At 58.1% G+C, this 21,265-nt stretch overlaps 1 protein-coding gene across 8 annotated transcripts in view; it reads right to left on the bottom strand.

Annotated features, from left to right (window-relative positions):
• Positions 1–232: 232 nt before the first annotated feature.
• The window catches only part of TLE3 (TLE family member 3, transcriptional corepressor), a 48,717-nt gene continuing 27,684 nt past the window's right edge, over positions 233–21,265 (bottom strand). For 2 of the 8 annotated variants that reach the window (XM_030875100.2, XM_030875106.2), the window contains exons 7-20: positions 17,771–17,975; positions 15,964–15,980; positions 12,251–12,370; positions 11,273–11,323; positions 10,470–10,622; positions 9,914–10,055; positions 9,161–9,360; positions 8,257–8,333; positions 7,242–7,491; positions 6,609–6,856; positions 5,633–5,780; positions 4,683–4,833; positions 3,490–3,566; positions 233–2,372 (exon numbers count right to left, since the gene is read on the bottom strand). In XM_030875100.2, the coding sequence (XP_030730960.1) occupies positions 2,265–2,372; positions 3,490–3,566; positions 4,683–4,833; positions 5,633–5,780; positions 6,609–6,856; positions 7,242–7,491; positions 8,257–8,333; positions 9,161–9,360; positions 9,914–10,055; positions 10,470–10,622; positions 11,273–11,323; positions 12,251–12,370; positions 15,964–15,980; positions 17,771–17,975 (1,947 nt within the window). In that variant the 3' untranslated portion in view covers positions 233–2,264. The remainder of the gene's footprint in view (positions 2,373–3,489; positions 3,567–4,682; positions 4,834–5,632; positions 5,781–6,608; positions 6,857–7,241; positions 7,492–8,256; positions 8,334–9,160; positions 9,361–9,913; positions 10,056–10,469; positions 10,623–11,272; positions 11,324–12,250; positions 12,371–15,963; positions 15,981–17,770; positions 17,976–21,265) is intronic. The other 6 variants (XM_030875103.2, XM_030875108.2, XM_030875102.2 and 3 more) reach the window with 3 other exon arrangements.

The following is a 21,265-nucleotide window of genomic DNA, read 5'->3' as shown; positions in this document are numbered from 1 at the left end:
AAGACTTTGGTGTTACCTGTGGGCTTCCCCTCAGGGCAAGTTAAGCACTCCCCTTAACTGTCCCGTGCGATCACTTTTTAGGGGCAGGGGCAGCATGGCAGTGCTTTGAAGAGAGAAGAGCTCACGTTTATGGATGACAAAGGAAGCTGCCCAGGATCCAGGACATGGGGGTGACAGCGCCCCGCTCTCTTCTTGGGGGCGGGGGATGCAATTAAAACGCAACAATCAAACCAACCTTTAAATAGTAACTTTTAAAAATATAAAAACAGCTCATTACAATGACTTTTCATTTTCTCTTTTCTTCAGGAATCAACTTGTCTTCCACCCTCACCCTCCCTTGTGGGGAGAGCCTTAACAAGAGGTGGCAGCTGAGCATCTGAGACCCAGAGAGAGGAGGGAGAGAGGGAGGGAGAGAGACAGAGAGAGAGAGAGAGAGAGAGACACAGACAGACTCTGGATACGTCTCCCCAGCCTTAGAAAGCAAACGCACCTTGCGTCTCTGCAGCCTCCCATGCCAGGTTGGGGGAGGGGCTCACCCAGGAACAAGAGCGGGGGTGGGGGTGGGGTGGGGGGGTGGGGGGGTGAGGGGCGTGGTTCACCAGAGCCCCTCCTTCCTTCTCACCAGACAGAATCACACATTATAAAATAATCCATAAAAATGCAGTATAAAAATTATCTTCCATATGCTACATCCATGGAGAGCCCACCACCAGGACTCACGACGCCCTTTAGCTTTTCCTTAGAAGAAGAAAAAATAAGACCAAAAGGAAAAAAGGAAAAAAAAAAAAAACCCCAAAGACCAAAAACCCACCCAAATCCTAACACCTCAGAACATTTTGGTACCAAAAAGTGGCACCTGCAGGAGACGATATTCTAGCTGTAAGCTGTCTGGGCTCCTAAGAGAGACGAGAAGCTACAAGAAGTCAGCCCAGTGTGCCCCCAGCCCAACCCCAAGTCCCCTCGCCCCAGGCAGGGGGGAGATAAACCTGACTCACAGCTCTGCAGGTTAAATACACACTTTCCCTCTAAGGAGAGAGGAGGTCAGAGGCAGGAAAGGGGAGAGGAGGCATTTTATGAAAGGACATCACTTCTAATTCCTTTTATTCAAATTTAAAAAAAAAAAAAAAAAAGCACCCACATCAGTTGCTATTTTTTCTCTGGTAGCTCCCTGAGCTGAGTCGCTATGCTTTCCTCTAACTTCGTGTCCTTTTTAGGTTGTGTCCGAAGATTAAGAAGGGCCGGAGACAGAGTGGCTTTGAACTTCCATTTCTCACCACGATAACCAAATGTGCACCAAAGAGAGATGGAGGTCAGGGTGGGTGGGAGGGAGGGAGGGAGAGAGAAAGGGAGAGAGAGAGAGAGACAGACAGACAGACAGGGGGTCAGACACCTGAAAGGGGAGCATGGAGCTCAGGGGACTACAGAAAAACCCACCATTTCTGCTGCCGTCACCCGGGCTGACACCCATCTCAAGCTCTGTCAGTCCGTCAGTCTGTCTGGAGCTTGGTCCTGACACGCCTCAATCGATTCCCAGGTCCACACGGAGATACACTTGTCCGGGGGGTACCTGGTAGCCAACCTGGCTGCCAGCCGTAGTGCCTCTCCTCCACCCCAGGAGTTTTCTCCCCGTTCTACTCCCTCTCCATTCTGCACCCCGCTCCCTGCCTCCCCTTCCCAGATGGGAACTTTTGTTTTTTTTTTTTTAAAAAAAAAAAAAGAAAAAGCCACCACCACGAGTGGATTACAAATACAGCAGGCGAGATACACGGCTGGCGTTGCCGGTGGGAAGGGGCCTCCTCCCCCCGCTGACCAGTCCGAGATAGGAGTCTGTTATTTACACTTTTCACAAACCTCGTGCGCTGCAGTCAGGGACGTGAAACCCCCCCTCCCCTGGCACAAACGTGTGGTCCACGCTCCAGTGTCCCCGAGCCAGGGCAGGGGAACACGTCAAAAACAAGAGGGGAAGGAAAGATTCATGAGGGCGTCTGTGGGGAGCTGGAGCCACGAGCCCCCGAATAAATCTATGTGTAGCATCTGCCAGGATCGTTAAGGGGAGGAGAGGAGAAATCCATCAGAGTCCGTGAGTCCCATCAATCCACGCCTGGGAGTCCCGACTGTGACGGGGGCACCTTCTCAGCCGCCGGAGCACAGCGCTGGCCCGCTTGCCGCCCATCCTCCACGTCCACGGAGCCCCTCGCCGGGGTCTCCCCGGCACAGCTGAGTCTGTTTCTCCCGGAGTTTGACAGCCCTGTTACAGTCCTTGTTTAGTAGATGACCTCATAAACCGTGGCCTTCTTGTCACCAGAGCCTGTTACAATATATTTGTCATCCGCCGAAATGTCACAACTCAAGACAGATGAGGATTCCTTAGACTGGAGGAGGAGAGGCGAGAGAGGGCGGCGAGAGAAAGGACAAATTCACTTTGTGGGTACTGGACGCCCTCCCTTTCAGTGCTCTCTGAATTCAACCGCCCTCTGCCCGCCCTGGAGCCCACACTGCAGGGCCTTCAAACACAGCCCTTCCCGTTAGAGGGGCCCCTTCCACCTGCTTCCCCACAAGGAAAAGCTCGTTAACAGGGCCCAACATGATCTGTACAGTCTCTGAGGAGCAAAACAGAACACTTGAGCCTTGTGAGCTTTGATCCTGAGTTTACAAACAGGAAGAAGCTTTTCTGAGCTGGGAGCAGGTGTCAACAGGCCAGACCCTCAGCCTGGTGAGCTAAGAAAAAGGATTTGCACCTGAGTTTTGAAGCATCCAGTGTAACTGGAGACTTGAAAGTTACGTGTGTGACGCCAGACTTCTAGCCTGAATCCAGAAAGTGGCTTGTTGGCTCTGAGAGCGGGTGTGAGTGTGTGTGTGTGTGTGTGTGTGTGTGTGTGTGTGTGTGTGCGCGCGTGTGTGTGTGTGTGTGTGTGTGTGTGTGTGTGTGTGTGTGTGATGTCTCTGTATGTGTGCGCGGCTGTGTGACCAAGTGAGAGGGTACAGCATCAGGCCCCAGGTCTTGAAAACTCACAGAAAGCCTCCTCCTCTCCCATCTCCTTCTGGATCTTTCTCCTGCCCCACCTCTCTCCCTACTTGGAAGTGTTGAGATGAAATACGAACTTACTTGAATATCAGACAACACTGCTCAGAGAAAAAGCTGCCCAGTTTGCTCAAATGCCCAGCACACCTCCTGCGAGGGCTCAGCGTGCAGGCCAAAGCCAAGAGCATGTTTTCACTTCTCCTTGCTCTAGAAACCCTACAAGAGCCCCTGCTTAAAAGCCCTCACCCCGAGGGGTCAGATGCCATTAGCAGCAGAGTGTATGGCCCACGGATGCGCCCAAGTCCAAGCCCTTGCCTCTGGAGAACCCATCCTGTACCCCCGGCAGGCAGGGGCTGGAAGAGGCCAAGGCAAGTTCTGCTTCACCTCCCCCAGCCCCGCCCCCATCGCCGCGGGCGGGCCCTGACTCTGGGCAGGATCAGGAGGGGCGCTCGGGTGGCGGGTGGTACCTGGAATATGCTAGCTCCATACGGTGTCCTCCAGGCGTTGAGAAGGTTATCCTTCCCGGTGCTCACAAACCACTTGCCTGCGGGCGGGAGGCAAAGGAAACGTCAGGTTGTGGGCTGCTGCCCTCTAAAGTGAGACCCGCCCCATACATGGCTGGCTGCCATGGAAACACAGTGTGAACCGCTAACCAGTGCTGGGCCAGCTCTTCACTCGTGAGAGGCATTTTGTAACCGAGACACGGTAACACAAACATCGACACCCAGAGAATGCCTTCCTCTGCGATCAAGGGGAGGGGTGGGCAGGCTGGGATGGAGAAAGGGAGGATCTGCAGTTAATCACAGGGATTACACTGCCCGAAAGATGCTTTTTAAAGCCACTAAGGTTGACTGATCCATCTCGATTCTACCGCTGGAAGACGGCAGGAAGTGCTAGGAATGACAAAGCTCTGAGTGTCTGGAGACCCAGCGGAAGGCGGGGATCGCTGCAGGTGCGCTGCCAGGGCTCTGCCTGCGTTAATGCCCCAGGGCTCCCAGAGCCACGTGGGGTGCCTGCAATTCCTGGTCCACAGAAAGACCGGTCGGGGTTTAGAGAGGACGGGACGCATCAGAGCTGCACAGCCACAACTACTGAGTCCGCGTGCCACAACTACTGAAGCCCACGCGCCTACAGCCCGTGCTCTCCAACGAGAGAAGCCACCGCAATGAGAAGCCCGCCCACCGCAACGAAAAGGAGCCCCCACTCGCTACAACTAGAGAAAGCCTGCGCGCAGCAACGAAGACCCAACGCAGCCAAAAAGGAATAACTAAATTTTTAAAAAAGTAAAATAAATTTATATATTAAAGAAAATGAAGTGGGTCAGCAGATATTCCAATTCAGAGCTATGGCCACCAAAGCCTGGGGTCTGAACCACAACCTGGAAGCACTGCCGGCAGGGCTGTGAGTACTGTTCCTTTGCCCCAAGCCAGCAAGCTCTGGCTCTAGCCTGGTCTCACAAGTGCTTGGTACCCTGTGGCAGCATCTGCATCCGAGGATGCAGGGGGGGGGGATGCCAGATGGGGGGTACCGGTCAGGGTCAGGGGGCCTGGCTCTGGGACCGTGCTCACTTTGGGGCTCTGGCCCTTCTCTAAGCTTTGGGCCGCATCTATGCACAGAGGGCAGGCCAGGCCTCCCGGGGCTCCCGCTCCCCCAGGCTCACCGCAGTAGGCGAATTTGAGGGATAGCACGCAGCTCTCGTGCAGGTGCAGCTGGTACTTGTCGGGCTTGGTGTGGTGCAGCACCTCCACGTTGCTGCTCTCCATGCCCACGGCCAGCCACTCCCCGGTGGGGCAGTAACCCAGCGAGAAGATCTGCGGGGGAGGGGCATAAGGAGATTAGCATCCTCCAGAGCCACAGGGGTGAGGGTTCCTCGAGGGCCCTGCTCTGGGACCCTGAAGGCTCAGCGTCCCACCACTCCTTCCCCCAGCACCTCCCCACCTGCCATTTGCAAAGCCAAGCCCGATAACCCAGGGGAATGGGATCTCGTGTTTCATCCCCATTTGACAGGTGACGAAGTTGAGGCCCAGAGAGGTTGCTGACTCTAGAAAGTGGCAGAGCAAACTCAGAGGTGGCACAGATATTTCCCTCTCACAGTTATTCTCTCTCCCTCAGTGACTTCCGCCTTTCCTTAAGAAAAATGTGAGTAAATAAAACACTAACGTCTTGAATGGCAAGATTAAAATATTAAAACAAGCAATAAAACAACAACAGAACCCAGTAACACCTGGCACTTATAGAATGCTATGAGCCATGCTTACAGCCAAGGCTTTTAGAGGGACCATTTCAGGTGCTCCCACCAGACCCATGAGGCAGCTATGACTATTCCCATCCCACGTACGAAAACCAAGGCCAAAGTGCTCAACGGCAGAGGAGCTGGGAATCAAATCCAAGCCGTTGGGGCAAGTGTGTCCAAATCCAAAGCCTTGTCGATTCTGTTTCATTGCCACTTCCTCCAGGAAGCCTTCCCAGATGGCTCAGGTTGGTCTCAGGTCCATTTGCAACGACCAGGTGTGAGGGCCCCTTTGTCCCCTGACTCAGCCACTGGGACCTGGGGAGGGAAGGCCCCACGCTGCTCCAATGGAAGGAGGGGGGTGGCTCTCGGGGGCACACCTGGGAGGTGAAGTCGTGCTGCTGCAGCTGCCGGCCCTCCCGCAGGTCCCAGGAGCGCACGGTGTTGTCCAGGCCTCCGGTCCATAGCTTGGTGCCGTCGTGGGAGATGTCTATGCAGCTGGCCCCATCCGTGTGGCCCTGGAACTGCCTAGGAAGGCCAGGCAGGGATGGGGGTGAGCTCCGGGGAAGAACCGATGCCAAGCGGACAGCCATCCCAGGGGGCAGGCCAGCTCCGCCTGAGCAGAAGAGGAAACTGGGGTCCATCGTCCCCCCGAGGAGCCTGCAGCAGAGCCAGGCCTGGGCCCCTCTCCTACTCTGCTCAAGGGTCTTCGGCAGGGGCAGTTCTGGGAGAGCAGGTACGTAACAGGGGAACCCCCCCCTTAGCCCGACACCCCATGCCTCCTCAATTTGCATTCTTGATCCATCCTTGTCACCCCGCATAAACCACGCGGCTGAGGCCATAAACCAGCTGCATGGCGCTATGACTAACGCAGACGGCCACACTGCACTGAGGGCCGATGCTGGGCCCGGCGCTGGGGTTCGACTCTAAGGAAGGGGCTTCACTCCGCCCGTTGCATGCAAGGGAAACCGAGGCACGGAGGTTAAGTGACCTGCACAAGGTCACACGGAGGCAAGATTGAAACCCTGCAGCTTTGCTCCTGAGGCCCCACACTTAACCACCAAGAGGTACTGCTCCTCCACTCTGGTCTCAACGCCTCTCCTTCTCCTGCCCTCTCTGTGTGTCCCCAGCTCCCCTTCTCCCCAGAGCCTTGTGCAAGTTCCTGGGCCAAGGAGCCCTCCATCGTCTACCCATGTCAGGCATCTGGCACAAGCTGTCTTCTCACCTGGGTGCCCTCGCCCGCGCTGTTCCGGCCGGCCCACGGCACCTCGGACAGGCCAGTCGCAACAAAGATACCAGGCACGGCCAGCGAGGCCTTCCCAAGGACAAGGACCCCCGCTCCCTCCCGTGCCTAACCTGACTAGGGTCTGGTTGTGCAGGTCCCACACGGCAATGTTCCCGTCGCTACAGCAGGAGAAGCAGACTTTGGCGTCGGGGCTGATGGCCAGGGCGTAGCAGGCCGGAGCCGAGGAAGTCAGCTCGGCCTTGATGCGGGGCGTGGGTGACGCCAGGTCCCAGATGGTGAGCGTGCTGGCCTCGCCGCCCACGATGAGCGTGCGCCCGTCGGGGAGCAGCTTGCAGGAGCGGATGTAGTTGTCCCTGTTCTGGAGGGGGAAGGGGCAGTGTTCAGCACCACCCTCCTCCCCTCCTGGGGACCAGGGGGGTCCACCACACTGAGCACCCTGGCCGCTTCTGCCCACTTCCTGCCCTTGCCGAAGGCAGCTGCCAGTCCGACTCGGCTCCTCATTCACTCCTCGTTCACCCCCCTTTCAAACTTTCACTCACTTCTTCACAGACCCCTGGAGGTCGGCAACGCCTCCCCTTACGGACGACGAAAGTGGGGCTCAGGGAGGTTTGCCAACTTGCCCAAAGTCGCCCAGCCAATACAGGGCTGCACCTGGCCGGGGGGGATGGGGCTCTCCCCCGACCCAGGCCGTCCCGCTCTCCGAGACCAGGTGGAAGGGACGCCCCCAGCCCCGGGATCCTCACCAGGCAGTCCAGCTGGGAGATGGGGCTCTTGCTGCCCGGCTGGCTGATGTCCCAGATCTTCACGCAGCCCTTGCCACCTGTGTAGACGTGCCGCGTGGGGTTGCTGATGGTCACTGCGCACACCACCTCCCCGTGGCTCAGCGTGTTGATCTGCCGGGCGTGCCTGGGGATGCCGGGGCCTGCCAGGGCATCGTGGGGGAAGGGCACGGGCTGCATCTGCCCGTCAGCACTCACGTGGAAGGAGTAGGCTCTGGGAGGGGGAGAACCACACTTCTGCCATCTCCAATCCTCTAATGACAGTGTGCACAGCTCCTGCCTAGTTTGACCGGCACCCGCCCCTGCCTGGCCTCCTTGCCTCCAGGTGTCCCCTCTCCCCAGATCTGAGGGCACCTGGTAACCCCAACCTCCTTGGCCTGGCTCCACCGGGCCGGAAACCGCTGCAGAGTCCAACCTTGGCTTCTGCCCCCGCTCACAGATCCCTGCTGCAAACCAGGCTGCTGACCCCAAACTGGCCATGCGAAGGGAGCACCCTTCCCCCACCCAGCTTGAACGCCACCCCTCCTCTAGGAGCCAGTGACGTTAGGGAGGAAAACGTGTCTGCGACCCTCCAAATGAGTCCCAGGGTGCACATCAGGGCCAGGGGCGAGCCAGCGTGGTCGGCCTGCTGTCTTAAGTGCCAGCTGTGGGCAGAACCCACAGGAGCCCCCGAGGCCAGGGCAGCTCCACGGCGTTTGGTTGAGAGACCGCAGTGTCCGAAGTGTTCCTTCCCTCTCAGAGCCCAGGGACCACATCCTCCACCCCAGCCCTGTCTCGTTCCCCTTTCAGAGGGAGCCTGGGGGCCGTTCAGGAGCGCGGCCAGGCAGCTTTGCTGGGGTTGCAACCTGGCCTCTGGGTACCCCGAGAGGGGCAGACACCTTCCCTCAGGGGAGGTCCACCAGGGCAGGGGATGGATGGGTGGGTGGGTGGTGTGCTCTCCCCTGCCCTCCCCAAGAAGCAGAAAATAGCCAAAGCTTACGGTTTTCCACCAGGAATGGAGGCGAGGCTGGAGGGCAGGCCCGTGGCCCGCATCGGGGGGTGAGGGTCAAACCCAACCTGTAAGGCAAGGCCAGGCCAGCCCTTAGTGCGGGATGCCGCCATACGTCCCCCCACTACACATCCCCCTCCACCACCTCCTGTCCCACCCGCACGGCGCTGCCTCTTCAGAACCCGAGACAGCTGGGCAGAGCACGGCCCCTTGTTCCAGAGAGAGCACGGGCCCAGGAGGGCCAAGTGCCTCGTCCAGGACAATGGCAGGAACAGGATGATGGTCCAGACCCCGAACTCTGAGCCGGTTATCTTCCACTCCCACGCCCAGCTCATTCTCCCTGCTCTGCAAGGCCGAGCGGGCCCCTCCTCACTTTGTTCCCTCCCCTGGTGTCCCAGGGGGCTTGTCATGTGGAGAGGAGGCCAACCTGGGTTCAGGAGATCAAGAGAAAAACCGTCTCCTGGAAGAGGACCCACCTCTCCAGTCTGAACTGCTCTCAATGAACGGCAGACAAATCTTGGTATAACGGGCTGCCCCGTTTGCCAAGTCCCTGCCTCGTGGAAATCACCCGACTCACCGTGGGATTCCCACCCCCACAGAGCCCAGAAAGAGAGGTGTCAGCCCCGCTTCCCAGATGGAAAGGGGCAGCCCAGGGAGGCTGTGTTGTGTGAGGTCACGTGGCAACTGATGGGCAGACGGGGTGGGACCCAGGTCTGCTGACCCCCAAGTGTGTTCCACTCTTATTCCTAATAAACACTCTACCCCAAAGGCAGCTAGCTGCCCGGTCGCTGGGCCCAGGTCCCCTTTGGTGTGCACGAAGGGCCACCTTCACCCCCTCCAACTCCCCCGCTCCTTACCCAGTCCCCCCAAAAAAGGAGCCAAAAGGTCTACGTACAGCTCCAAAGCTCACCATTGGCGATCGGCCATAGGCGGCGGCAGCAGCGGCGGCAGCCGCGCTCATCTGGGGTGGGATGTTGTGGAGGCCGGCGTAGGCGCTGGGGCTGGTGAGGGAGCCGTTCATCTCATGGTGGCTCATCATGGCAAAGGGTGCAGCGTAGGAGCTGGTGATGGAGATGGGCGTGCGCAGGGCTGAGGCTGCAAGGAGGCGGCCGTCAGCCGGGAGAGGCCACCAAGGGGAGTGGGCCCCACGCCTCCATCAAGGGCAAAGCTCAGGCCACCAGGCTGCCTCCCTGCAGCAATCCCTCCTGTGTTCTAAAGCTGCCTACTCCAAGCAGTCCTCCTGGACTGAACCCACCTACCAGAGAACCCCATCTTCACAGCCTAAGAAGGTTCGAGCTGAGAGATGTGACCACCGCTTTTTATAGAGCAGGACTCGGAGGCGCAGAGGAGGGGGCTGTTCAGAGCCTCACAGAACTAACAGCAGAGGCAGACAGATCACTGGTGTCCCGACCTGTCTGAAGCTCCTTCCACACACCTAGTGCACAGCGGCTCCAGGAAGCCCTGACATCGGTGTTGAAGCACCAGGCACTCACCTTCTCCTCAAACCTGACCAGGTCCCCCAGAGACGGGCCCTGGGAGAGCCCTGACTCTGACCCCCCTCCCTGGCCCCCACCTGTGAGGCTCCAGCCCTGGCCTGGGGCAGAGCCCCTCCCCTCAAACATGGTCAGCCCAGCCCCATCGTGCCTACCCATTATACCTATCGGGTCCATGCCTGGAGGCTTGCCCGGCATCGACCGGAGTCCTGGGGTCGTGCTGGTGCCTGGAGTTGGGGCATCGTTCCTTGGGGTTGGTGTGTTGGACTTGAGCCCAGGGGTGGAGGATTTGTCATTCTGAAGAGGGTAGATGCAGAGACCAAGGGAAGCCATGAAGATTCCTTTCTCCCAAGAGCTGGGCACCACATGAAGCCCAGTGCTGGACCCAGCTCTGAATCTTCTGCCCCACAGCTCCTCAATTCTTGCCCAATCTTGTTTGGCAGGGACTGTGGTAATTGTTCCCATTTAATAGATGCAGCAGCTAAGGCTTAGAAACGTTAACTAATAATAAGCACAGGGCTCAGCCTGTAAGTGGTAAAGACAGGATTTGAACCCAGGCCAAGCCCCAATCCGTGTACTTTCTACTCCAGCCCTCTGCCTTCCACTTAGCACCACTCCAGATCCAGACCCTTTTCCAGAACGTCTTCCCTCTGCCCCCACGTTCCCCACCCTCTCCCAGCCTCTGCGGCGCCAGGGGCAGACCCCACATACATGACCAAGGTCTTTGGTCTTGGAGGAGGGCGTGCTGCTGGAGGAGGCCACCGAGGCGGGGCTGGTGGGAGCGTCCTTCTTCAGGCCACGGGCCTTGTCCAGCCCGTTTTCAGGAGGGGAGTGTGCCGGGCTGACCCGGGGCGTCGCTGGGTCCTAAAAACACAAGTGATACGGGGATGTGCCGCGCAGTGACGAGTCTGGAGTCTCTCTGCTCTGGGGACGGGAATGGAGTGGGCACAGGGCATGGGAAAAGAGCCTGGTCCCAAGTGGGGACAATGAGTTTTTAATGACCTAGTCTGACCCCTTCATCCCACAGATGGGGGGAGACTGAGGCCTGGGTGGGTGGAGGTGACCTGCCCAAGATCAAATACAGGTTCAGGACTCCAAGCTGGGCAGCTGGGCCTTGGCCCTGGGTAGGTCCTTTCCAGCTCCCCCTCCCTCGCTAAGGTTGACCCAGGAGGCTCACAAGCCCAAGATCCCAGGGGTGGTGGGGAGAACAGAGCTGACCTGGAGGACCATGGTGACTGGGAGCCAGCCCTCCCCTGGGGTCTTCAGGGGCCTCTCTCTGGAGACCCAGCCTAGGAACCCCAGCAGTGTGCACGAATGCCCAGCCACCAGGCAGCCAAGCCCTGCCCTCCTCCTCCTGACCAGCTGGATGCCCCAACCCCAAAGGCCTCGTCACCCAGCTGGGGCTGCTGGTAACGGTGCAACAGCTGAGACACGACAGCTCCCACCCAGGACAGGAGCAATCGCCGACCACCCTGCACAGGGACAGTCGCCCTGCGACCTGGGCCGGCCCTTACCTCATTGGAAACGTCCACCACCAGATCGTCACTCTTGTCCCCGTCACTGTCCTGCACGGAGAGGGAAGCCAGTGAGAGGCCACGCCCACCCCAGACTGAGCCCAGACCACGCCCCTGCTTCCACCAGCCAGGATCTGAACCCCGGCCAAACCCCAAAGTCCATGCTCTCCCCACTCAGCCCCACCAAAGCTGACCTCTTCTCCCTGCTGTTTGCTAGCCCAGCCCCCAGCCCCACGGTCACTCTGCTCCCACGCCCACAGGCGGCCTCACCAACACCTGCCCAGTTATAATATTTCTAAGGCTGCTTTAACATGTCGCCCTGGAGCCAGACACCTCTCTCCAGCTGGCCTGATATCCACCACCATTTGCAAGCGAGTGCGCTGGTCTCGTTCCATCATTCCCATCACCGTGTGTGTGGGGAGGGGATTAGCCTTGTCTCCCAGAAACGCAGCTGAGGCTTTGGCTGTGCTACGTGTCCGGAGCCCCAGAACAGCCAAGGAGCTGAACACGGAGGGCCGGGCCCAAGGGCACCAGATCCCACAGTGCATCGCCCCCTGCCCTCTGCCCCAGCTCTCAGCCCTGCTCGGCCTGGCACAGAGCAGACACCACGACCACCTGTAGGGTCGAAGTGTGGGGATGCCAGGAACGGTCCCCAGAGCAGACCGGAGGTTCTGAGGGGGCCGTGATGGCAGCAGGGGGTTTTTGGCCCATCGGGGGAGGTGCCCCTAGCTCTCCCCAGGCCCTACGGAGGCTGGGATGACTTCCCTGTCCACTGCCTCCTGGCCATGGTCCGCAGGCTCACAGGACATCGGTCTGTGGACGCTTCCCCTGCCCGGGCCACCTGCCCTCCTCAGTGCGGCAGTGTCTCCTGCCCCCACCTCTTCCTGACTCTCCCACGACTCAGGCCCCGTGGGGTCTCCCCCAGCCCAGCCCACCCAATCCAAACCCCGGTGGAACCCGCCGCGCTCTCAGACGCACGTATCGGCTCAAACTGTCCTTCTCCTCTGCTTTCCGCTTCTTGGCTTCCATGCTGTAGTCGGCGGAGCCCCGGTGCTTCTCACTGGCCCGCAGGCTTTCCGAGGGCGACACTGAGTTATTCTGGAAGCAAGGAGGAGAGTGAGTATGAACATTTCATGCACATATCGACATAGCTAAGTGACTCAGAAGGTCAGCTGAGGTGTCGTGTGTGTCCTGCAGGTCTCAGCTCCATCGGAGGTTCCCCAGGGACGCCTTCCCAACTCCCCAGACTCGGTTCCTCTGGGAGCACGACAATTCTCTTTTATAGCTGCTATTAGATAATTAACCCAGCACGGGCCGTCTGCCTCTGGCCTATGAGACTGTATGCCTCATGAGGGCGGGCGGGGGTCACGCCTGTGTCCCCCACCGCCCATCTGTGCCTGCCACATACATTTGCTCAAAGAATGGATAAGCTCAATCTGCACTGCGTCTCGAAAGATGGATCTGAGCCGACAAACTGGGGCCAAGTGCAATACTTCACCTGCGGAACCCGACAGGAGCGGGGAGACTGACCGGGACGGGGATCGCCGGGGTGCCAACAGGCCTCCTAAGTGTAGGTGGGCGATGGGGCATTTTGTGCGAACACCCTACAACTACAGCATGGCCTTCTACAACTTTAGAGAAACTCCAGAGTTATAAAGAAACAGAAAATGCAATGTCATGAAGCCTTTCCCCTCTTAAGACAGGAAAAGGTATAGAGGACAGGCAGACTCCCCCGCTTTGTAATGACGGGAAAGGAGGGGCCCCAAGACAATGGGCAACGTGCCCAAGGTCCCCCAGCAGCAGGCAACACGAAGGAAACCCAAGTTTTGCAGGCCTGGAAGAGACTTAGCAAGTTCTCCCTTCAACTACAAAGCAAGTGAGGACAAGGAGAGTTTGGAATTTCAGGCCTGGGAAGAGGGAAGGTGGGCCAACAGGCGAGGCAGGAGAAGTACCGGCCAGCGGGTCCGGGGACAGAGCGATGCTGGAAGGGGAGAGCTGCCCGCAGAGGAGGACCCTGGCTGGTGGTGTGATGGGTAACCAGGAGCGGGCTGGGAGCAGGGAGGGAGGAGCTACGGGCAGGGGTACCTGCCAGCAAACCTCTGTGCCGAGAGAAAAATACCACAACCCCCTCCAGGGGGCTGCCGAGGCTTGCCCCTTCCTGAGAGGCCACGCGACCCCGTCCCCGCTTCGCTCGGCACCCTCTAGGGCACCTGCCCTGGATCAGGCCTGGGGCTGGATGCCAGGCGTGCAGGAAAGAACAAGACACAGTCCCTGCCCTCCAGGAGCTCACAATCCAGCTGGAGGGAAGGCCAAGTCCGCTTCATCCCCATCCCCAGGGGTGTGTGACGAGGCCACACGGGGACCCAGAGAGACGTCTGCTCCGAGGAGAAGGGCATCAAGAGGCAGCTGGAAAGTCTCCCCACGTCCCCAGCGGCCGGGGACAGTGTGCCGGAGTGGGGTGGGGGGGGAGCGGTGCGGGAGCCAGCCACAGGACTTTATTTCCTCCCCTAAGCCGGTTTCTGGGCAGCCCTTCCCTGCCAAGCTTCTGCCTGAAGCAAATTAAAATGGCAGAGTTATCAAACCTTGAAGAAAATATGGAGGTTATAACGGAAGTGCAGCTCAACCCTCCCCGCAGCCGGGCAGGCGCGGCGGCGATCCACGCACAGCCGTGATTCAATTAGCCGGGGCGAGCGCCGGCAGAAAAATCGCCGTCATTTCATTTCAGTTCCTCTGACGGTGGCCACCCCGCGCTAAGCAGAAGCGCTCCCAGCCCCTCTGCTCTCGGGTGGGCAGGCGGGGAGGAAAGGGGGGCGCGCGGCTGCTCGTGTTTCTCCCCGCGACCAGGGCCACGGCTCAGAGAACAGCGGGCTCTTTCTTCTCCTGCAGTCAGGCTGAAAACCCTCGCTGCTACCGGAGCAGAGTCCTGTCAGGCGTTTAGCGGCATCGATCCAGCCCGCCTCTGGCTGGCAGGCGGCCAAAAAACTAAGTATTTTTTATTGCTTCGGCTAGGCAAGGAAATATGAATGAAGCTACCTCTAATTGGACTCCAGACTAACCCCTCTGGGACAGCTTCCAGCCCCTCCAGCCGGTCCCCCTCCCACTCCGACACGGCCCTGTCTTTCCTGCCGGGGCCTCATCTGTTGACAACCTGGTTTCCAAAGGGCTGATTACGTGTGTCTACACTCCCTCCAACACCATGGCCGCGTGCACACATGTGAGCCCCTACTGCCTGTCCCCGGGACGCCCCACACCCCCTCCCGGCCCAGGACGGCGTCCCGATTCATTTCCACGGCATTCTCCAGTGGCCCAAGGATGGCCCCTCTGCCCTGAGTCTGGATGTCGGCGAGCACTGAGGAGCGAAGAGCCCAGCTCTTAGGGGTTCCCCATGGGTTCCTTCTAGCAGAAATCGTTCACAGATGGGGGCACAAAGCCAGAGTCAAGAGCGACGAGGACGAGCATGAGCATGTGTGAAGGCAGGGAAGGGGCCGAGCACTTCTCTGTGCGGCAGGTCCCTGTTAAGCAGGTTAAGCTCCGGATCCTGGGTCCCGTTGTGAGCAGGGGGTCTTCCTAGCTAAGCGGAGAGGCTGGCTGGGCAGGAATATTGCCATGTTACAGATAGAGAAACTGAGGCTCAGAGAGGCCAAGAGGACTCCCCAACGTCCCATGAATCTGGGACCAGACTGAGCCTTGAGGTGTCCAGCCCAGCCCTCCAACAAGGCCACCCACTGGGATCAACACTAAAGCAATCAAAATGGATGTACAGTTTCAGCTGTTCCTTTCTTACGCACCTAGCCATTCCTGGGCCCACATGACCTGGATTTCTGAGCACACAGGCAAGTCGAGAGGGGACGTGAGCACCGCTGCTAATGGGAGGTTTAAAGTCAGCCCGGGTAGAGGGCTGGGAAGGGGAGGTGGGTCGGGATGGAGGAGCTGCCCAAGGAAGCTGCTGTCTAGATGGTTAGTTAACTGCCTGACCTTCCAAGTCCCACTTAACACGAGGTAATAACCAAAGCCATCCTAACAGATTAGATGGCCCCAGATACGAGGACGGCGATGAGGAATAAAATAGCTGTGTTAATCGCTGGAGGATTTTTTTTTATCCAGACTCCACTGTGCTTATTCAGAGGCTTATTCACTTGAAACAGAACCTCTGAGCCTCCGCGTGCTCAGAAAGATTTACAGCAAATCTCAGAGCTGACAGACACGCAGGCAGCCTGCCCTTAATGCTCGCTTGCTAGCACTTTCTCAAACCGAGTTAAAGCCTAGAACAGGGAGAAGCCTCAGGTGTTGGGAGGAAATGAGGAGGATATAGGATCATACAGGGGTCAGCCAATCTGGGGGGCAGGGAGGCACTCCGGCCCCAAACGAGGGGGGGACACCAGGGTCCCGAGCTCTGGGCTCAGCCTGTGACTCCACAACCCCCCCTTGGAGGGCCCAGGGCTGGCTGGCTGACCTCTCCAGTAATCACCTCTCCTACAAAAGGCGTTTGGTTAGAGCTCACTTAGCCCAGCTCTTCATTTCACAAATGATGGCCCTGAAGCCTGGAGAGACGAAGGCTTCCCCAAGTGCAGGTCACTCAACAGGGGACAACACCCTCCTCCCAGGAGCCCACACAGGGTTAGGGCTGACCCTCCCCTAGCACCCAACCCCCCCCCCCGCCCCCGCAACAGGTTCCAGAGTGCTGGACTTACCGTGCTGGATTCTCTCTCTTTGGGGACAGAAGGCCAGGACAGGAGGAGGGTCAGGTCCCCCAAGACAAAGAAACAAAAAAGAAAGCAAGGTCAGTATCGTCCGGTTGCCTTTTATGCTTTGCTAGTTCACGGGTTTTAAAACGAGCAGCGGCCTGGCTCTGAGTCACCGCGGGTCAGCCAAGGTAGGGCCATTAGGTGACGTCTCTCAGTTTGGAAATTAACCGCCCCAATCCCAATGCTTCACTCGGCCACCAGGCCCCGGCGGGGCAGCAGGGGGGGATCTGTGGCCTAGCTCTCCCTGACATGCGGAGAAGGGCACCAAGATTACTGGTCAGCAGTTTTTAAAGCCGTAAACTTGGGAAGGATCGTGCTACGCAAAATAGCCATGGGATCTGGGAGTTGAGAACATTATTGTTATTTTTTTGTTTTTTAAAGGAATTATCGGAGTGGTATTTTGGTGGTGGTGTTTTGCTGTATGCGGGCCTCTCACTGTTGTGGCCTCTCCCGTTGTGGAGCACAGGCTCTGGACGCGCAGGCTCAGCGGCCAAGGCTCACGGGCCCAGCCGCTCCACGGCATGTGGGATCCTCCCGGACCGGGGCACGAACCCATGTCCCCTGCATCGGCAGGCGGACCCTCAACCACTGCGCCATCAGGGAAGCCCGGTGTTGGGTGTTGTTTTTTAATTAATACTCTTCTCTGTTTCTTTACCAAGACGCCCCAGGAAGCTGAGGCCTCTGATTATTTGCCCAGCCAAGCACTAGCTCCCTGATCCTCCTGTCTGTTGTGGGGAGGCCCTCTTCCTCTGCCAGGAGGACCATCCTACTGCAGGGGCAAAAAAACTTAGCCTCTGGTTCCCACGACCTGCTCCTACCGCCCCATGGCCCCGGCCCAGGCAGGATGGTAACACTCCAAGCCCCCCGTGCCCAGGGCCGGCTCATAACGCGTTGGCCATGTGCCCCAGTAAGTATCTAAGGGCAAATCAAACCATCACATGGTGCACCTTAAACAGGATAGCATGTGTCGACTGTATCTCAATAAAGCTATAAGACTAATATCTAAGGGCAGACCACACAAGGTGGCAATCTTTGCAAAGGGTCTGCTAGGAAGCCAGGCCCTCTCCTTTCCCGATCAAACTAGGCCCCCTCCCAAGGCCCTTCGCAGCGCAGCTTCAGGGGTCTTCGCGGGACAGGCTGGGTTAAGGGTAGAGAACGTTCTCATTCCCAGTCTTCCCAATCATCTCCCTGCAGCAGTGCCACCACCACCTCTACTTAAAGACAGTCCCCTAATGAGGCTTTACTTGAGCGCCAACTGGGTATCTTTTTCAAAGGACGTGGTCTCTGTCCTCAGAGGACTAAGGATCCTGGTGAGGATAAAACACTTTCCAGGGTAGGAAACAGAAGAACGGTAACAAAGGGCTCCGTCTTGGGACCCCCAACTCTTGAACTCTTATGGGAATTTGAAAAGAGACCCTCAGCTTGGCCAGGAGGGCATCCTGCAGGGGTGGGACTGGGGCTGGCCCTTGGAGGGTGGACAGGGTGTGGCTAGGAAGATGGGAAGGTATTCCAGGAAGAAAGGACAAGATGTCTTCCAGGGCAAAGAAGAGAAGGTACACATCAGGGATTGGGGGGTGGCCTGGGGGATGGGGCTCCAGTTTCCATGTACCAGGATCTTAATAGATGGCCCCAAGCCTTTTGCTAACTCCTGGTCCTAGGGTGACAGCATTTGCTGTGTCTGTTCACAGAGGGGCCTCCGAAACCTCTGCCCCCAGCCCTGCACGCTGCCCTCCGCCCCTGCCCCGGGCCGCACCTCTGTGATCCAGTTCATGGTGGTTCTTCTCGTCCTTCACCGACAGGTGGGCCTGGCTGCCCAGGGCACCAAGCGCCAGCAGCCCTGAGCTGCTCCCCGTCACCGGGGGGATCCCTGGAGGCTGGAGGCCTGACGGGTGCGGCGGCAGCTGCACCGGGGGGCCGTGCGTGGCGTGGGAGAGGTGCTGCGCCTGGAGCTGCTGTTGCTGTAATGAAGTTGGTGGTGAGCGCGGCTGAGCGGGGAGGGCCGGGGAGGCTGGGCCAGCCCTCTCGCTCCTCCAGGAAGTGCCGGGGGCACGTGCCCCCCGTACCTCTGCCCCCAGCTCAGGCCACACATGCTGTCATGCTGGAGGAAGTCTGGTAATGGACCGCAATTGAGACACAAGATCTATGATGGCAAACGCTCCACCTCCTCTCCAACCCCAGTCTCAGGACAGAACTTCTCAACGCATGTCTCCAAGCCCAAGATAAATACAGCATGCGTTTAAAAGCCAGTCGTCGGGGCTCCCTCTCCGTTGAGGGCGATCCACTTTTACGCTCCCGACGGCCACAGTTTTGCTCATGCTTGCATGCCTGCAAACGTCAGCAGCCGGCGCTTCCCACCCTGAGCCCGTACCCTGGGGAAGACTCCCTAATCCTGAGGAACTCCAAGCCTGTCTTACAAAGCGGAGGCAGGACACGGCAGAGGAGTCCCGAGATCGAGAGGAGTTTGGGGCCAGTGGAATGAGAGCCGACGTCACCGGACATCAGAGTGGAGAACAGGGTAACAGGAGGAGTGGGGGCTTTGGAATCAAGACAGACCAGGATTCAAATCCTGGCACTCACTAGCTGGGTGACCTCAGGCAGGTTACTCACTAAGTGATCTCATAACGATAGCTAAACGTTTCCCAGAGGCCCTTCCAAGGCTCCCTCCCCTTCCAAAATCTAGTCGTGCATTAAGTCACTTATTATCAATAGCAAGGGTAACAATCCCTAATTAAGGATTCCACTTGGCACTAGCCTCAGGGTCTTCTTTTCCCCCTTCCCCTTGCGCTCCCCCAGCAGCCAAGACAAAGCGCCCTTTATCATTCCCAAGATTGCGTCAAGAACCACGGGCACTGTGGGGCACGCTACGCCACGGCTGAATACTTCATAGGGACTGAAGTATGTCTTAGGAATGGCGGGGCCCTTGGGTACACATACATCCTTCTTCTCAACGAGCACAACAGGAGGGAACAGAAATTTACTGAATGCCTGAATCAATGCCTGGGCCCTTTCCAAATATTTTCTCTGACCCTTCCAACTACCTGACAGAATGGGCCAGAAGGCCCATTTTACAGATGGCAAACTGGCACCTAGGGGCCGGAGGGGGCAGCCAGTGACTAGCCAAGTCTCACCCCTAGTGTGGTATCTGGACTCAAATCTGTCACCCACCGACGTCAGCCAAAGAATGTGCCTAAAAGACCCTCCTCCCCAAAGCAGGGAGAGTTGGTGGGGGTGACAAAGAGCTAAGATGTGACGAGCTCGCCTGTCAGTGTGAACCGTGGCTCTCAGGCCACTGATGAATAGACAACAACACACAATGCAGGCCCACGGCTCTGGACAGACGTGAGGCTCCGAGAGGCAATGAGTGTGTTTGAGGTCAGGGATTAAGAGCCCCACTCTTCCCCAACTAAGCCGCCAACCGCCAACTTGGTGCACCCCCAAATTAATGGCACCCCCAGTCACACCACACTCCTGGCCCCAGAGAGCTCATTTCTCAGTTTGGGGAGAAAGGCTGGGACCCACGGCCATTGCTCCAGACCTAGGACATCTCTTGGTGGGCAGTTTACGGAAGCCGCCGGTGGGCACTGGTCCAGGTTGCAGCCTGACCCCAGATCTGCCTCGAGACGCCAGAGCAGAAGCGAAGCCGAAGGGCCCCCTGGAAGCCCTCCCCATCATCCGGGTCAGAACAGGTTCCTCCTTTCTGAGAGTTATGACAGCTCAGACTCTGGAGCCAGACAGACTAAGGAAGATGTCCCGCTCGATCTCTTATCAGTTCTAAGAACTTAGACAACAGTGGACCTCTCTCAGCCTCAGTTTCCACATCTGCAAAGTGGGGATCAGAATGCAGCCCATCTCTTCAGGTTGTACAAGGATCACGTGCGTAACTACACGTGAAGGCAAAGTAGGTGTTCAACAAACATTAGCAAAAACTATGAGTGGACCACAAATAGAACTGCATCTTTCTCTGATCTTGGCAACTCGTGGGCTCCAGGAAGAAAGGACCTTGTTTTATCCATCCCAGCACCTCGGGTGGGGCCTGGCATGTTTGCCCAATACACATCTGCTGGGTGAATAAATGAAAATGTTGGAAAAGGGTTTACACAGAGAGGCTGGGAAGTAAGTCAGCAGAGTGGCTCTGTCCAAAAGCCATCCACCTGCCCAGATCCAAGGCTCCTCTTGGTTGGGAAGAGGGGCATCAGTGGCGCATCCTGCTTCCCAAAACACGAACCAGTGAACCAGCATCAGAAACTTGGAACAAAGGCTGTAGTTGCAGTGGCTGTTTGGAAGACAGTGGCTTTCAAAGCTGCTGAGCTTCCCAGACGGACAGGTTGGTTTTCAGCTGTGGCCCGTCAAGCAGGAGTGTCTCTTCTTTGCAACAGAGGAAAGGCAGCTTCCATGTACTTCTCATCTTCAAATACAAGAGCACCCCCTGCACAGCCAGAAACTCCCCTGAGGTCTGCTCTGGGTGGCTGGAAGGTATCGTCGGGAACGGCCCAGCAGGCTCCAGGAAGCAGGGACAGAGAGCCGACCTCCTCCCAGGCTCCTCTCCTGGGGCGAGGACAGACGCCAGGGCTTGTTGGGCCAAGGGTCTGCTAACAACAGTCCTGGTTGTGATAAAGGGTGAGATAAAGTCTTTGCCGCAGCGGGGCAGGGGGAGCCGGCTGGCAGTGATCCACCTGTCTCTCCGTCCCCGTGTCGCAGGCAGGGTACAGCCATCCTCAGGCTGCATTTCTATCCCTGTGACATATCTGTGACTTCAGAGAGCGATGTGCAGAAACACAGTGACATCCGAGTGGGAGGGTGACAGCGTTTTCAACTGGGGACAAATGGGATCAAGTCCACCGTCCGAGGAGGGAACTGGGCTTCACCACTCTGCAGCAGCCTGTCCCTGGCTTCCACCATTCCCTCCAAGACCAGGATTTCTCCGTCCACCATAGGAAAGGAAGTCAACCACCCACCCCCCAACCCCAAAAGAGGGGTGGGGCGTCTGGAGGCAAGCCCCCTCGTGAGCACGCCCTCCTCCCACCTTTAACATTTCACACTGGGACAGCAACCTGTCAAAAAACACGTCCCATGGGGCAGACGCGTGTCCCTGTCCTCACGTGTGCCACATGCCCAGTTCCCGGGCTCCGAAAGTATGGCCACTTACGCGGGAGGCTGTCAGGGAGGCCCGCGCTGGCCGAGTCTGTGTAACTGGACTGTGCACACCACGCTTCATGCCTCTGCAACCTGATTTAACGCTTCACTTCTC

The sequence above is a fragment of the Globicephala melas genome, chromosome 2, assembly GCF_963455315.2.
Source record: "Globicephala melas chromosome 2, mGloMel1.2, whole genome shotgun sequence".
In the NCBI taxonomy this organism is placed as follows: Eukaryota; Metazoa; Chordata; class Mammalia; order Artiodactyla; family Delphinidae; genus Globicephala; species Globicephala melas.
The sequence above is the reverse complement of the archived record's forward strand: the minus strand, read 5'-3'. Positions and strand labels throughout refer to the sequence as shown.